At 33.6% G+C, this 17,580-nt stretch overlaps 1 protein-coding gene across 1 annotated transcript; it reads right to left on the bottom strand.

Annotated features, from left to right (window-relative positions):
• Positions 1-13,929: 13,929 nt before the first annotated feature.
• LOC108772360 (histone-lysine N-methyltransferase SETMAR-like) lies at positions 13,930-14,687 on the bottom strand. The gene is made up of 3 exons (XM_018537881.1): positions 14,633-14,687; positions 14,402-14,569; positions 13,930-14,333 (listed from the first exon to the last, which is right to left on the bottom strand). Exons 1-3 carry the CDS (start codon positions 14,685-14,687, stop codon positions 13,930-13,932), a joined length of 627 nt encoding a protein of 208 aa, XP_018393383.1.
• Positions 14,688-17,580: the final 2,893 nt, after the last annotated feature.

Below are 17,580 nucleotides of genomic sequence, written 5' to 3'. Positions count from 1 at the left end.
CGGGACGTGAGATCTGGCTTAAATATAAGAGACTTCCTACTGCTTCAACATATGGTACTTCCTTCATATTTTGTTTTTCTTGTGTAGATAAAGGTTCTTTCGCTGTTTTCAATTTTACATTTGGGTCCATAGGGGTGGATACTGAGTTGCATCCTTCCATTCCAAATTTGTGTAGAATGGCCTCAATGTAATTTGATTGATTAATATATAGCTCTCCTCGTTGCCAGTCTCTCTCGATTGTCATACCTAAGCATTGTTTGACATCTCCTAAATTTTTCATTTCAAAGTGCTTGTTTAAATGCGTTTTCAATTGCTCTTCTTTTTCAGGATTATTTGAGAATATAATAGAGAATATAATAGAGATTTATAATAGAGATATAATAGAGAATATAAAGAATATTAAAGACGACTTTAATTCATATCATAATTATTTCAATTAAAGTCGTCGTTAAATTATTGTCACCTTGTTCTTATTAAATTTATATTGTTTTACATTCGAGTATATAGAACATTATTATTATATATCTTTTACTCTTCTTATTGTGCAAATTAAAATTTCGCCAGAATTATTTTGTCATCAAAAACTTGTCCGAATGATTAGACACTTGAAAAAAAAACTCACATTTTATGACCGCAACTTACATAAAAATATATAATTCATATATCAGGAAGTTTCTGCATGTACACTATAAAGACGTAAAATACTCATTATTCAAAATCGATATTATATCATGATTTATGAGTCCTTCATGATAACTTTCTTTATCGTAAAGCGAAATTATATGCTTTAAAAAAACTGCATAGAACTTCGTAAAAACTAACGAAAACTGTCGTTAAAAGTGATATAAATAGTCAGCACGTCACTTTCTCTACAAGTGTCGTGCTGGACTCAGGTGTTAAAAAATTGATTAAAAATATGTAGAGGCCGGAACTTTGCTTCTAAATGATTGCAATGCATAGAACTCTGTGAGAACTAACCAAAACTGCCGTTGAAACTGATAGAAATGGTCAGCACATCACTCTTTCTGCAAGTGTCGTGCAGGACTCATGTAGTAAAAAATTGATTAAAAATATTTAGAGGCCAGGACTCTGCTTAAATATGATTGCAATGCATAGAACTCTGTGAGAACTAACCAAAACTGCCGTTGAAACTGATAGAAATGGTCAGCACGTCACTCTTTCTACAAGTGTCGTGCTGGACTCAGGTATTAAAAAATTGACTAAAAATATGTAGAGGACGGAACTCTGCTTCTAAATGATTGCAATGCATAGAACTCTGTGAGATCTAACGAGAACTGCCGTTGAAACTGATAGAATTGGTCAGCACGTCACTCTTTCTACAAGTGTTGTGCTGGACTCAGGTATTAAAAAATTGATTAAAAATATGTAGAGGCCGGAACTCTGCTTCTAAATGATTGCAATGCATAAAACTCTGTGAGATCTAACGAGAATTGTCGTTGAAACTGATAGAAATAGTCAGCACGTCACTTTTTCTAGAAGTTTTATGCCATTTTCTATATACATATATGATGTATAAAAATTGTTAAATGTCGTTATTTTGTTTTGAAAATGCATTACTTAGTAGATTTTTAGTAGAACTATTGGGAACTGTTGCTAAAAGTGCAATTATTTACTTTTTTCTCATACTTTAGAGGAAAACTGTCGTGCCAGATTCGCGAAGTTAGCACGCCATATTTTCAATTTTAGTTTTTTCATATTAAAACTGCGGAACTATTTTTTATTTTTAGGTAGAACTGTAGAACTATGAAAAGTGCTACTGGAACTGTTGTCATTTTTTTGATATCGATAGAATGTCGTGCCAGCTTCACAGATCCAAATATTTCTATGTTTAATGCTATTACTCCAAGATCCAGAATAAAATTAGATTGACATAGAGCCAATTATATTTATTTTTCGGAGTAGAATATTTTATTCTTAAATAAAGAATTGTAAAATTTATACTAAAGTATTCTTGATGTTAGCTCATTAATTTTCTTAATAGAAAAATTTAAGTTTGACACAATATTCTTCATTTAAACATTCTTATTTTACTCCTGCGGAAGGAATTTTATTCATATTTTTACGAAAAACTGAGCTCTGTCGGGAGTCGAACTGGGGATCTTTCATTCCGCGTCTTTCTGCCTTTTACCTAACGTGCTACACAACGATAGCTTCGCTGATGTTGTAGAATCGCGTATATAAATGGATAGACTTATTCTAAATGTAAGAATATATAAATTTATATTTGTTGTACTTATTTCAAGATAAAATGTCGATTTTATTCGAGGGTGTAGAAACAAATTATTGATTTCATTTTAAAATAATCTTAATTTTATAATGTACATGGTTGAGATAAGATAAAGTACGTCAAGATCTTATAACGATGCGTACCTTTATACGCATCGTCTCCGGCAATACTACCCAGCTGGATGCCCATGCCGCTGCATCATTTTACGATGCAGCGATGAAGGCGCATTGCGCCCGAAAAATTTATAAAGCATAATTCACAGGAATCGGTGACAGTAACAGCCGCGCAACGCCGAACGCCGCCGAACAATGCCGAACGCCGCCGAACCTGATCGGCTGTCTAAACCCAGATAGTAAAATGCTAGCAGTATGCCAGCAGTATGCCAGCAAACTTGATCATGTCGTTACAGCAGATATCAAGCTGCTGCTTCCTCATTAAGCTTAGTTTCTAACAGCTTAGCTTGCCAACATAATACAACGATAAAAATACAACAAAAATCAATCATTATTTGCTAACACATCGTGACAACGAAACGCGGTAAAAATACAGCACAACCGGACATAACCAGTACTGACAGCAAAAACGCAGCAAAAATCGAGCACAGTCTGCCGTCACGTCGTGACTGCAAAAACGCGGCAGATATAGAATGCGATCTACCTAATTAGCTATTGATGGCAAAAACGCAGCAAAAATCGTGCATAGACTGCCAAAAAAAAAGTTACAGCAATTCTTAATTTAATTAAATTCTTATTAATTAGATTTCTTTCTCTATCATTTGTGTCCTCTCCTTAAGTGCTGAACTGACTAATAATACCTAGGAAAAAACTTTTAAACCTGATAGGATTTGAACTCGTGACTCGATCCATGGTCCAGTTCTGAGTCGTTCACCTAACGTACTGCTCCACTGTTACCTTATTGACAGAGATGTTTCGAATTGTCTATATATACTTTTAATAAAAATATTTTATTAAATAGACAATTTATATAAATAGACAGATTATGCATGATTTTTGCTGCGTCTTCGCCATCAATGGCTGATAGGGCAGATCACGTTCGATATCTGACGCGTTTTTGTAGTCACGACAGTGGGCAAAAAGGTTACTTTTTGGACAAAAATCGACCGATAGTGCAATTTTCAACCGATTTTAATTTCTTTTTTTTTTTAATTTACTCGTAATGGAATGCTCTATAACGTGATGCTGCTTTTGTTTTCAAACAAAGCTTGAATTTAAAGTGGCGGATCAAAAATGATTGTCGAACGTGTTAAAACGATATTGAATATGAAATCTCACATACAATATCGAATGTATTTACCTTAAATTAGATACATGTGGATTTCTTGAGGCACTGAATATAAATTTAGCAATTAAAAAATCCTAAACTCAACATGATTTTTAATATCGGAATAAAAAATATTGGAATTATGCAATATTCAACAGATTTACAGAAAAATTAGTAAGCATAGTTAGGTACATTATTATTTTTAAACGCTTTCACAGTCTGTAATATTATTGTATATTGTTAATTAGAGAATATTACATTATTAATTAGCAGAATTTTGTTACATAGCTTTGTTACAACGATTTATGTGTTTTTGTGAGATATCATATTCAATATCATTTTAACACCTTCGACAATCATTTTTAATCCGCCATTTTAAATTCAAGCTTTGTTTAAATACAAAAGCAGCATCACGTTATAGAGCATTTCATTACGAATAAATTAAAAAAAAAAAAATTAAAATCGGTTGAAAATTGCACTGTCGGTAAATTTTTGTCCTAAAAGTGAACCTTTTTACCCACTGTGGCGACGTGACGGCAGGCTGTGCTCGATTTTTGCTGCGTTTTTGCTATCATAATATGACAATAAGTGTGCCAGATTTTTAACAGCATTTTGCTGATTTAACATATGTAGTCATGTTTTATATCAAGTTTTGATCTATTTTTTGTTAATTTATTTTGTCAGCATGTATTGCTCGATTTCTACTTGCTTTATTTAGGCAAAGTTTGATGAATTTTTACAGAATTTTTGCTAGTGTATTATGACGCAGGTCTGCTCTATTTTTGCTGTATTTCTGTTATGGCTATACTGAAACGGTAAACCGTGTTCGACTGCTGCTCGATTTTTGCCATTATAATATGTGGCATAAATTTGCAATGCATGCTTTTGGTGGGTTTGGCTATCTGGGAAGGTGCCTTTACATGACTTTTACAAGGGAGCATCAAACGTCGAGCGTCGAGCATCGCGAGTATGCGCAGTGATATACGTATCAGCTTATACTGTCGTGAGAATAACCAATGCAAGTTGATGCAAGTCATCATATGGTCAGAAAGAGGATAAAATTAGTTTTTATTTACTACGGGTAATTATTTAAGGGTCGATTGTTCCATCATTTGGTAAAGTTTACCTATTAGGTAAGTAGCAAGATTGGCCAATCACGTGCGCGGATGCCAGATTTACCTAACAGGTAAACTTTACCGAAAGATGGAACAATCGGCCTTGAATAATCTATAACATGAAAAATAATATAAAAATAAAAAATAAAATAAAATAAAAAATATATAAAAAATAATTAAAACAACAGGGCTACGAGCCAACATTCGTTAAATTGTAAAAGACTTAGTAAATAAAAGATGTCATTAGTTAAAAATATAAATATAAAGTTTAATAAAATTTAAAATTTAGAAAACAGACGTTTCGACCTTTATTAGGTCATTTTTAATGTTAAATCGCAAAATATCGTTAACAATGTACAAACAATGATATTATAAAAATTCACATAAACGAATACATATGTAAAAATATTAATAAAATACGAACAATACGTATATACATTCTGTGATGTGGGTATTTTTTAATCTCACTCGCTATTGAAGACATATCATATCGGCGTAAAATGGCAAGAGTCCGTCAACAAAGCAAGACATCAAATAGTAACATAATAAAACAATGTCAGTAATAGATAAAAATAATAAAAAAAGGAGTATAACGAAAAGAATATAATATAAGAGACAATTGATCAGTGAAAAAGTTAATTCACAAGGCAATAAATTGAAATGGATATAATGTAATACTACAAAATAACATAAGTAACTCATATCCATTTTGTTAATTTAGTAACAATTAAATTAAAAGATAATCAATTACCTTGTATAAAATTGTATCAAAATATAATTATGATTAATATAAGTTAGAACAATGCGAAGAGAGACCCATTTTAAAATGTTGACAATAAACTTGACAATAAAATTTAAAATAAGAATAACCGAACATCTCAAGTACAAAGGAACTACAAATGGAAATAAGGGGAAAATTAGGAAGGGGTAAAAATGTAATAAAGTGGGAATAAAAGTGGAAAAGGTAAGGAAATTTACGAAGGAGAGAGAAAGTTAATTATCTGAGAATAATATTCTGGTAAAGACTCTGTATCATTTTGTTTATTAAGACCCTGTTTTTGCCTTTTGATGTGAACCATTTCAGACACCAATCTCTTATAGTAAGAAGATTCAATATCTAATATTTGCACATCATTCCATTTAAAATTGTGGTCAAAGTTGATACGATGTTCAGTAATGACAGAAGGAGAACCTGTCCTTTTTCTAATGTCAGACATATGTTCTTTTAGCCTGGTACTCAATTTTCTTTTTGTTTGACCAACATAGCTAGCTTCACAATCATCACAGGTAATCTTATAAATAACGTTGTTGTTAGAAAGAGATTCTAATTTATCTTTACCTCTTTTAATAAAACTTTTTAAGGTGTTGGGAATTGAAAAGGCTAATTTGCAATGGAACATGCTGGAAATAGGAAGGAAACTTTCAGATATAGATTTAACGTAAGGAATTGTGAAATATTTAACTTTTACATGAAAATTCTGTATATTCTGTTTGTTATGTATATGGTATTTTATTCTTTGTTCTATGGTAGAAAATATAAAGGAAAGAGGACAGGAATTGTTTAAAAAAATTTGTATAGCTTCTATTAAATTATTTTGCTGGAATCGAGGATGTGATAAAAGTAAAATTTTATCAATAAAACTGATAATAATGCCTTTTTTATGATAAATAAGATGATTTGAGTGAAAATTAAGGAATCTACCTGAGAATGTTTTTTTGTGAAAATTGTCAAAAATAATTCTACAATTGTCAATAATGATAGTAGTGTCAAGAAAGTTCAATCTGTTATCACTGCCAATCTCCATAGTAAATTGTAACCTTCCATGTAAAGAATTGAAGGTATTAAGTGTGTCATAAACCTTGTCAGGTGGAATAGCTAGAACAATGTCATCGACATTGTTGTAGCCCGCGAGTGCTACCACAATTAAGTCTCGCATTTCAGCCTAGCAACGAGCTGGCGGAAATGCAAGATTATTACCGCGAAGCAACCTTTGCATTTCGGCATAGCAACGACTTGTAGAAATGCAAGGCTGCAAATTCTATAGGGCGTGCGGACAGCGATCACTGATCGAACGCAAGCAATGACCGCAAGCACATCGAACAATTATAACTATTATTACTAAAAAGCAAATCTTGCATTTCGACAGGACAACGAACTGCTGAAATGCAAGAGGACGAAGTCCGCATTGCACACGGCACGCATGCCGCTAGTTCGATGACACCGCGACGCCTATATATTCGGCGGTCTAAGAACCGGCGAGAGAGTCTTGTCATACATCTAAACGTAACGATACGTTACGCGCGTCGCGAGAACCGAGTCATATTACATCCGCGATAACGAGTGTCGCCGACCGGTCTAAGTCACGAGCGAGGACTTCAACCCGAGTATTATTCTTTTAACAAATTAAAATTAACAATAAACCTCCCAGGTCAAGAATAAATTGAGCAATAATGGTTGTTAAATATATCTATAAATTCATTATAATGATAACATTAATATACGGTACGTTTCGACTTCACAGAGTCCTCATCAGCCGTAAAAAAACCCCTTAACAGATGAAACCAATTTCCTCTTAAGACATCCGAAATTACTACGACCACACTATATGTCCTAACTGTGCAGATGGTCACACGTTAGTGACAAAGATTCAATACATATCCAGTCAACCAGACCCCCCCTCCACCCCACCCACATGTTTACATTTCTATCCATCGTCAGAAACACGTTTAAGCAAATGAACATATATGTCATGGAGAGATTCAGTATCCTTTTTCAAATTAATACCATTTAACTGTTCTTTTATATGTAATGTCTCTGATATCAATCTCGTATTATAATTAGATTCGGAGTCCATAATTTTCATATTCTTCCAGTCAAAGACATGATTGCACTCTAATGCATGGTTTGTTAAAACTGAATGTCTAGATGCATCAAGTTTTCTATTATTTATATATGTTCATTTACTCTAGTACTTAATTTCCTCTTTGTCTGTCCTACATAAGTCACATTACAGTTCTCACATGGAATCTTATATACAACATTATTACTATTACCTTTTTCTTTTTTATCTTTAAGTACTTTAATAAATCTATCCAACTTATTCAAACACCTGTAACCAATACTATAGACTGATTCATTGAACATATGAGTAATTGAATATGTTACACTATTTATAAATGAAAATACGATGAACTTTTTCTTATTTAAATCTTTATTACTTTCTTCCGACTTATCACTGAATGTGGAAGTAATTTTTTTAGTTTGTATCAAATTTTTAATTCATATACTAAAATGTTTGAAAATTAATTCCAGCGGATATCCATTATTTAAAAGGATTGAAATACATTTTTCTAAATTTTTCTGATGAAATTTAGGATGTGATAGTAATATCGCTCTGTCTACCAGGCCATAAATTGCGCCTATTTTATTACAAAGAGGGTGGTTAGACAAATAAATATCTCCCACAGACATTTAGATCAACTTTCTTAAATTTATTATTTTTGGTTAATAGAGACTTATCCAACTCTTTGCCGTTATATATTTGGACAGATATTCAAAAACATCATTTCACTTCCTTCAATAAATTTAGTCATAAACAATTTATCTTACATAAGAATAAATTTATGGGTTTGATAAACAAACATGAGAAAGAAAGAACCAAATTAATCAAACCTATTAATTATTGTGTTCAGTTGAATAACCAGAAGGCATCTAAATATTCTATGACTCCTCTTAATGAATCTGATAGCGGGAGTAATAGTGACATTATTGATATTAACTTAAAACCGGAAATGTTTTGTGATATAACAATCAATTCATTAAAAAATTTAAATGACAAATGGTTTATAAACTTATCTGGCACTGACATACCTACTTCAGTATCATGCTTGTTACAATTAGGCAATAAGTTCGATCTCCCTCCATCTATTAACAAAAAATATGCGATTCATGAATTTATAAAGGATCTTGAGAATAATAACCGTAATTTTAATGACGCATGTAAAAGTAAGATTCGTTCAGAAGCTGTCCCTAAATTAGAAAACTTTTTAACCAATAATATTAATAATAATAATGATAAATTGGCATTAAATAATTATAATAAAACAATAGACTTTTGTAAAAATAATCCTAATGTAGTTTTTACTAAGGCAGATAAGGGTAATGTCACCGTGGCGTTGGACAAAAGTGATTATATAAAAAAAATGGAAGAAATGTTAAGTGATAGAAACACCTATATATTAGTAAAGAAAGACCCTATGAAATCAATAGAAAAAGAATTGAATTTAATGTTAAAAAAAATGGACAGAGAAAAATTACATCCCAAAAAGTACTCAATTGCATCTACGTTCTTCTGATTCCAATCTACCACTTGCATATGGACTCTCAAAAATTCATAAAGATAATTACCCGTTAAGAATAATAGTTTCCTCAATAAACACTGTGTGCTTTATACCGTTTGGCTACATTTTTACATAAAATTATATCAAATAGCATACCAAAAAATCCCCTTGGAGCTCCTAACAGTTTTAACTTATACAAACAAATTTCTAACAAAAAAATTAATAACTCTGATTCCATAATTTCATTGGATGTAACTTCTTTATTCACAAATATTCCTTATAATTTGATAATTGACAGCATTAGTAAGAGATGGAATTATATAGAACAAAAAACTACTATACCTAAGAACGAATTCATAAATCAAATAAGTTGAAAATAAGAGAAAAGAGCCAAATAGTTTTCTTAAAAATTATAAATATAATGAATTCAAATCATAATACATTAAAATCGAACAGAGTAAAATTCGCAAGTAAAATACGCAAACAGAGTAAAATTAGTAGGTAAAATTCGCAGACGTTTCGACACCGATCGGGTCATTTTCAATGTTAAATTTTAAACTCAAGTGTAATAAAATTAAATGAACGAATAACAATAATAAAATTAAATATGTGTACTTAAATATAATAAAAATTAACGAGTAAAATTGTGTATAAAAATTAAAGAGTCAAAAGTATAAAATTAAATGTGTATAAAATCCTCATTTCTTATTTTGATTTCAAAGAGAACAGTCGAATTTTTACAGCTGTAATTTTAGACTATATTTATTTAATAATGGATTTAAACACACTGGAATTTTATAGAGCGTACATTTTTTATTACATCTCTGTTAAGATTTATGTAACTTTGCAAAATAACACTGAAAGGAAGATTCATATTTAATTTATACACATTTAATTTTATACTTTTGACTCTTTAATTTTTATACACAATTTTACTCGTTAATTTTTATTATATTTAAGTACACATATTTAATTTTATTATTGTTATTCGTTCATTTAATTTTATTACACTTGAGTTTAAAATTTAACATTGAAAATGACCCGATCGGTGTCGAAACGTCTGCGAATTTTACCTACTAATTTTACTCTGTTTGCGTATTTTACTTGCGAATTTTACTCTGTTCGATTTTAATGTATTATGATTTGAATTCATTATATTTATAATTTTTAAGAAAACTATTTGGCTTTTTTCTTTTATTTTCAACTTATTTGTTTTATACTTGTTGAGCCTTCTATTAATTTATTGAATTCATAAATGCCATTATGTTTGTCTTATCTTCGACGTTTTTTAAATTTAACAATTCAATATACAAACAGACCTATGGGACACCTATGGGCTCACCGTTGTCTCCGATTGTAGCTGATTTAGTGTTACAAGATTTGGAAGAAAAAGCTTTAAATTTACTAAGTTTCAATGTGTCATTTTATTTTTGTTATGTGGATGATATAATTTTGGCAGCCCCGGAGGACAAAATCATGGTCATTTTTGATACTTTTAATAGCATTCATGAACGATTACAGTTCACAATAGAATATGAGCATAATCATTGTATAAGTTTTTTGGATTTGTTACTGATTGTGGAAGATGGTGGTATAACAATTGATTGGTTTCATAAGAAAACTTTTTCTGGGAGATATTTATCTTATTTGTCTAACCACCCTCTTTGTCACAAAATAGGCTCAATTTATGGCCTGGTGGACAGAGCGATATTACTATCACATCCTAAATTTCATTAGAAAAATTTAGAAAAATGTATTTCAATCCTTTTAAATAATGGATATCCGCTGGAATTAATTTTCAAACATTTTAGTATACGAATTAAAAATTTGATACAAATAAAAAAATTACTTCCACATTCAGTGATAAGTCGGAAGAAAGTAATAAAGATTTAAATAAGAAAAAGTTCATCGTATTTCCATTTATAAATAGTGTAACATATTCAATTACTCATATGTTCAATGAATCAGTCTATAGTATTGGTTACAGGTGTTTGAATAAGTTGGATAGATTTATTAAAGTACTTAAAGATAAAAAAGAAAAAGGTAATAGTAATAATGTTGTATATAAGATTCCATGTGAGAACTGTAATGTGACTTATGTAGGACAGACAAAGAGGAAATTAAGTACTAGAGTAAATGAACATATAAATAATAGAAAACTTGATGCATCTAGACATTCAGTTTTAACAAACCATGCATTAGAGTGCAATCATGTCTTTGACTGGAAGAATACGAAAATTATGGACTCCGAATCTAATTATAATACGAGATTGATATCAGAGACATTACATATTAAAGAACAGTTAAATGGTATTGTTACGTCCTGTAGACTCCACGATTCTTTTCTTTCAAAGGGTTGGTCAGCGTCATATCTAGAGTGAGATTTACGAGACAGGCCCGAGCGCAGATATCTGATAATAGAGCCTAAGTGCACTCCATGCGCTGGGAGACTCGTAAATGTCACTCAAAAGGAAAAATCAAAAGATAAAAATAGCGTACATACAAAAAGGATAGCAGAGATTAAAATTGCTGAACCGTACATTTCTAAGTACAATTACACGATAACGACAACTATGATAAGACCTAAGAAAAATCGTAAAATCTTTATCACTGAAACAAAAGGAAAAAACGCTAACATCAGCAATGATAAAAGCTAAGAAAAATCGTAAAATCTTTATCAAAAGGAAAAAACGCTAACATTAGCAATGATAAAACTTAAGAAAAATCGTAAAATCTTTATCACTGAGGAAAAAACGCTAACATCAGCAATGATAAAACTTAAGAAAAATCGTAAAATCCTTATCACTGAGGAAAAAACGCTAACATCAGCAATGATAAAAGTTAAGAAAAATCGTAAATCATGTCACAAGTTGCTAGCGTTGCAACAATTTCAGACAAAGGAAAAATCCGCCCTTTTGGGAGTATAAATAGAGGCCCTCGGAAGCGCACAGGGACAGTTCTAATCATCAGTCCACCGTGTCAGTTTTCCGAGGCGATAAGCCCGAGTTGACTGGCCCGGTTCCCCTTTTGTTCGCTCAAGTCACCTCTTTGATCGAAAGTCAGTTGTCCGAGGTGTTGCCCGAGTCAACTGACCAAGATCTGGTGTTCGGTTCGAGACAGTCCACCAAGGCCCACTCAAGGCCCGTCTACCGCTGTGCGCCTCCGAGGTCGTCGACGTCCACCAGGAGCACCCACGACCGACCGTGCGTCTCCGTGGCTTCCGAAGTCCAATAGGACCACACACGACGACCGTGCGCCTCCGAAGCCCCTCTGAAGCTTTTTGTACCGTGAGGGACTGACCGCCGCCATCTTTTCTTCGGTTATACAAGTAAGCCGTTGCCGTTCCCTTCCTTATCCCTTCCCCTTCCTTAATAAGAGTATGCGTACAAAGTACACTCAACTCCAATTCCTTTTTTTACAATTATTAACCGCTCCAATTTTAGTGCGCACTCGAGGTGCGACTAGGGAGCCTCGCGCTAGAGGCCCTTATATTAAGGACTCCCACCGGAATCCGCGGCCTGGGCAACTTCCGATGCCCGAAAGTACCACACCGCCGCTCCCCGCAAACACTACGCCGCCGTCTCTCTTTTTCTCGTATTCCCTGATCCATTCCCGTTAGATCGCACAGGTCCACTCCCAGGTAATAGGGATTAAGTTCCCTGACCTAAATTAAAGGACCAACGATCGTGACCGCTCACGGAGAAAGGCGTCATAGTGTCTCTTCCGAGACACTGACCCATTTTCCGGAGCACTTAAAGGTACGATCGACTCACAGGACACTCCACGGTGTGTACCTGCGAGAGCCCGAACTCGGTGACGCTCCTCCGTTGCCCCTTCCGAAAATTGGGGACTGAGCGTGACCGAATCTCGGGCAGAGTTCGTTGCGCCCTTCCGCAGCTCCTCCCGGAATCGGAGCTTGGACGTAACAGTATTAATTTGAAAAAGGATACTGAATCTCTCCATGACATATATGTTCATTTGCTTAAACGTGTTTCTGACGATGGATAGAAATGTAAACATGTGGGTGGGGTGGAGGGGGGGGTCTGGTTGACTGGATATGTATTGAATCTTTGTCACTAACGTGTGACCATCTGCACAGTTAGGACATATAGTGTGGTCGTAGTAATTTCGGATGTCTTAAGAGGAAATTGGTTTCATCTGTTAAGGGGTTTTTTTACGGCTGATGAGGACTCTGTGAAGTCGAAACGTACCGTATATTAATGTTATCATTATAATGAATTTATAGATATATTTAACAACCATTATTGCTCAATTTATTCTTGACCTGGGAGGTTTATTGTTAATTTTAATTTGTTAATTTATTTGAGCTGTTTATAATTCAATTTCAATTATTCTTTTAATTAAATTCAACTATTGCAATCAACTACTCGAATTGTAACAATCAAAGTGTAATCTTTTAATCGGGTAATTATATCAATTAAATAAAGGGTTAAATGTAACTAGTGATAATAACCACTCGAAATTGTAATTGTTATTTTAATAAAAGTGTGGTGCAGTGAGTGCTTGTTCTACGACCTTGACCACTTTCCTCGTTTTCCTCGTGGGTTCCAACCCTTTGAGCGGATCGAATCCCAAAATAATATTGGGTGGATCGATATATTCGTTCGGTTTTTGAAGGCTAAAATGAAACTTTTTTTCATACAAAGGATGAATTTTAATCAATGATATATTCTCCGTTTTTATTGATGACCTCTTGCCATCTTTCCAACAATTTCATTATTCCGCTCTCATAGAAGGTCTGGGGCTTAGAAGCGAAAAACCGGTCGAGGTACGTTTTCACAGCTGTCTGATCAGTGAACGATTTCCCGTTGAGGGAGTTTTGCAGGGACCGGAATAAGTGGTATTCGGATGGCGCAAGGTCTGGTGAATACGGTGGGTGGGGCAAAACATCCCAGCCAAGTTGCACTAATTTTTGCTGAGTGATTATTGCGGTTTGGGGTCTGGCGTTGTCATGGTGGAAATGACACCTTTGCGATTGACCAGTTCTGGACGTTTCTGTCGCAATGCTTGATTCAATTTCGTTATCTGCGTGCAGTAGACCTTCGAATCGATCGTTTTTCCCTGAGGAAGCAGCTCATAAAACAGCAAACCACGATGATCCCACCATATGGATAGCAAAATCTTCTTCGGATGCAGGCCGGCTTTCGGGGTGGCATTCGGCGGCTCGCCAGCGGTTCCCCACGATCTCTTGCGCACTATGTTGTAGTAGGTGATCCACTTTTCGTCGCCAGTCACTATTCGTTGAGAAACGGGTCGCTTTCGTGCCGCTTCAGAAGTGAATTGCAGATGGATATGCGGTTGGCCAGGTTCTCCTCGGTCAGCTTGTGCTGCAACCAAACATCGAGGCGGGACACGTAGCCCAGCTTTTGCAAATGCTTTTGAACGGTTTCATAACCTATCTTAAGTGTCTCCGCAATCTCTCGCACCTTTAACGTCCGGTCTTGCTCAACCAGTGCCTTGATATCATTCGAATCAACCTCAGTGGGCCGACCGCTGCGGGGTCCATCTTCAAGGCTCGTATCTCCGGAACGAAATTTGGCAAACCATTTCTGAGCGGCACGTTCTGTTAAGGCATCGTCCCCGTATACGCCGCATATCTTTCGGTCGGCCTCCGCAGCTCACTTGCCTTTCTTGAAGTAATAAAGCAAAATATGCCGAAAATGCACCTTATTCTCCGACATGTTCACAGTCCTGTAGCACAAACAAAACTAATTCCAATGAAACCAATTTTAACAGATGAAAAGAGCGGACTGTCACCTTTCCAAAACATATTTTGATTGCCCGATTAGGCAATTAGAATCGAAGATATTCGGAAAAAATTTGCACTATTAATAAAAACCGAACGAATATATCGATCCACCCAATATCTTGTTGCACCGAGAGGTACAACAACATATCTATAATAGAACAATGGTTGTAACGACAAACAATTAATTGCTTGTTCTTCCAAGTCCTGCATAACAATATCTGCTCATATTGGTGAAAGTGGTGAACCCATTGGAGTACCAAAAACTTGTTTGTAGAATTTACTATTAAAAGTGAAAAAAGTTGAATTTAAGACAAGACTAACAGCAATATTAAATTCATTTTTAGGAATCTTAGTATTAGGAGAAATGTGAAACCATCTTTTATCTATGCCATCCATGACTAAATTAAAAGGAATATTTGTAAAAAGTGAAACAACATCTAATGAGGCTATTACATACTGAGAATCAAAATAGGTATCTCTTAATTTTTAACTAAGTGGAAACTATTTTTAATATGGCTAGGAGCTGGTGGTAAGCTATCATTAATTATGTTGTGTAGGAAAAGGGAAAGGTAATATAATGGACTATTAATACAGGAAACAATTACTCTCAATAGGTTACCGTCTTTATGTATTTTTGTTAAGTCATAAGCTCTCGGAATAATACCGTCAGTTGTAAGCAGTTTACTATATGTTAGTTTATCAATACATCCAATGCTCTTCCACCTTGTAAGTAGTGTACGTAAATATTGAGCCTAGAAAGTGAAATACCTAATCGAGTCTTGTAACAGGATGTTAGTGTTAATTATAATTGTGTGAATTTATGTACCGCGTATGTAGTCCTCCTCGCGACGCTGATGGATTTTCAGCATTGACGCATACGTATTGACTACCGCAGTAATATCACTTTAGTTAAATTGACAATCAATCTAACAAATTTTGATGTCTATAGCATCTTATTAGATCTTAATAATATGTTGAAAGACATATATTAAAATTTAATGAAGAAATGATAATTTTAAATCTGTGAAAATAATAAGATTGCGAAGAATATCACAAGTTGGCGTTTCGTCCCGGTTTCCACTACTGGACTCATCAGTAAGGCATTTTAATGGAAACCTATCTTAGACGCCTTGGGGAGATGTTAGAAAGAAGTTCTATATAAACAATCACTCATATAATTCGGCACTTGCGAGAATTGCATTTCACTTTCTAGGATTTTTCTAAATCTTACGAGTCTACGGATATCATCATTCAATATATATATGTAAATATTGAGTTAATTTATTAGTTGGATCTTTATCGACAATTTCGTAAGTATTAGTGTCTGATAAAATCACTTCCATCTTTGATATATAAATGTCTTTATTCAGTAAAACAGTGACATTTCCTTTGTCGGCATTAGTAATAAAAACGTTAGGATGGTCGTTAATAAATTTTTTAGTTAAGTGTAACCACTTCAAAATATTCTTTTCAATAAAACTTGGTGAAGGAAAATTGTTATGAAGCCTATTAAGAATGGGAATAGAGTTATTTCTGACATAATTGACAATATTATCAGGACGGCCACTAATATTACCCTCAATATGCTTAAACCGCAAAAATTTGATCCTTCCTAAATTAAAATAATTACATAACCACAAAATAGAAAACCCAATAAATTTCAACCTTTGAAAATTAACCCCAAAAATTTGAACCTTTCTAAATTAAAATGATTATCTAATAATGTAACATAATAATTTAAACCTTCAATACTTTAAATGATATTCTCTAATATAATATATGACCACGAAAAGTAACTGATATATTACTAAATGTGCCAGTTCAAAGTGAACATACGTTATGTTATTTTCTATGTTGAATATGTACCACGAAAAGTAAATAACAGATTAGTCAAGGTACAAATTAAAATGAACATACCTACATATAACTAAAACAAATTACAATCTGCATATTACAGTTTTCTAGAAAATAACTGCAAGGAACATACATAAAATATATTTTTTTTGTTGAATATGTATCACGAAAAGTAATTAATAGATCATTCAAGGTGCAAATTCAAAATGAACATACATATATATAAGTAAAACAGATTACAATTTGCATATTACAGTTTTCTAAAAAATTTCTGCAATATGTTATTCTTAGTGCACAAAATATAAAAGTCGGTTATTGAGATTTGATTTGAAATTTATTTAATTTATACTAGCCCGTGCAATGAAAAATAATTGCTTGTAATTCGAGAGTACCAATCTGTTAATGACTCGGAAAAAGAACATGGCGGCCTGCTCTCAAAAGACTAATGAGTTTCTGTGGCGATTGTGAAAAAAACTTTTTAGGCTTCCAGACTGATGAAATGAACTGCAATGTTTACGAACATTGGCATTCTAAGCTATTCTAACCTAATAAATCTGGGCTCGAAGATAACCTGCGGAACACATAATTATCTTTGTTACTCACCGTTACAGCTTCTTTTACCTTATTTTTATCAACGGGAACTGTTTTGCATCGATACGTCCTAACCATTTTGCTATATAATAACGTATTTGCAATAGAGAAGAGACGAAAACCGCCAGGACAAAGGCCGTGTTCGGATATGCACTGCTAGTACTGAAAATCTATAGTGCACGTTACGTATACTGTAAATTTTTAGTAGTGGCAGTGCATATCCGACACAGCCAAAGTCGACACTATTGGCACGGACTATGGTTAAGTTAGGTTATTACTGCGCTGACTTTGCCCCGTTGTCTCTCTATGCCGACTTTGCCCCAACCGTCCATTTCTATTTTCGTTACACAAAATATATAATAAATCCATGAAACTGCGAG

The sequence above is a fragment of the Cyphomyrmex costatus genome, unplaced genomic scaffold, assembly GCF_001594065.2.
Source record: "Cyphomyrmex costatus isolate MS0001 unplaced genomic scaffold, Ccosl1.0 scaffold186, whole genome shotgun sequence".
Lineage (NCBI taxonomy): Eukaryota > Metazoa > Arthropoda > Insecta > Hymenoptera > Formicidae > Cyphomyrmex > Cyphomyrmex costatus.
Note: the sequence above shows the minus strand (reverse complement) of the source record. Positions and strands in the feature narration are given on the sequence as shown.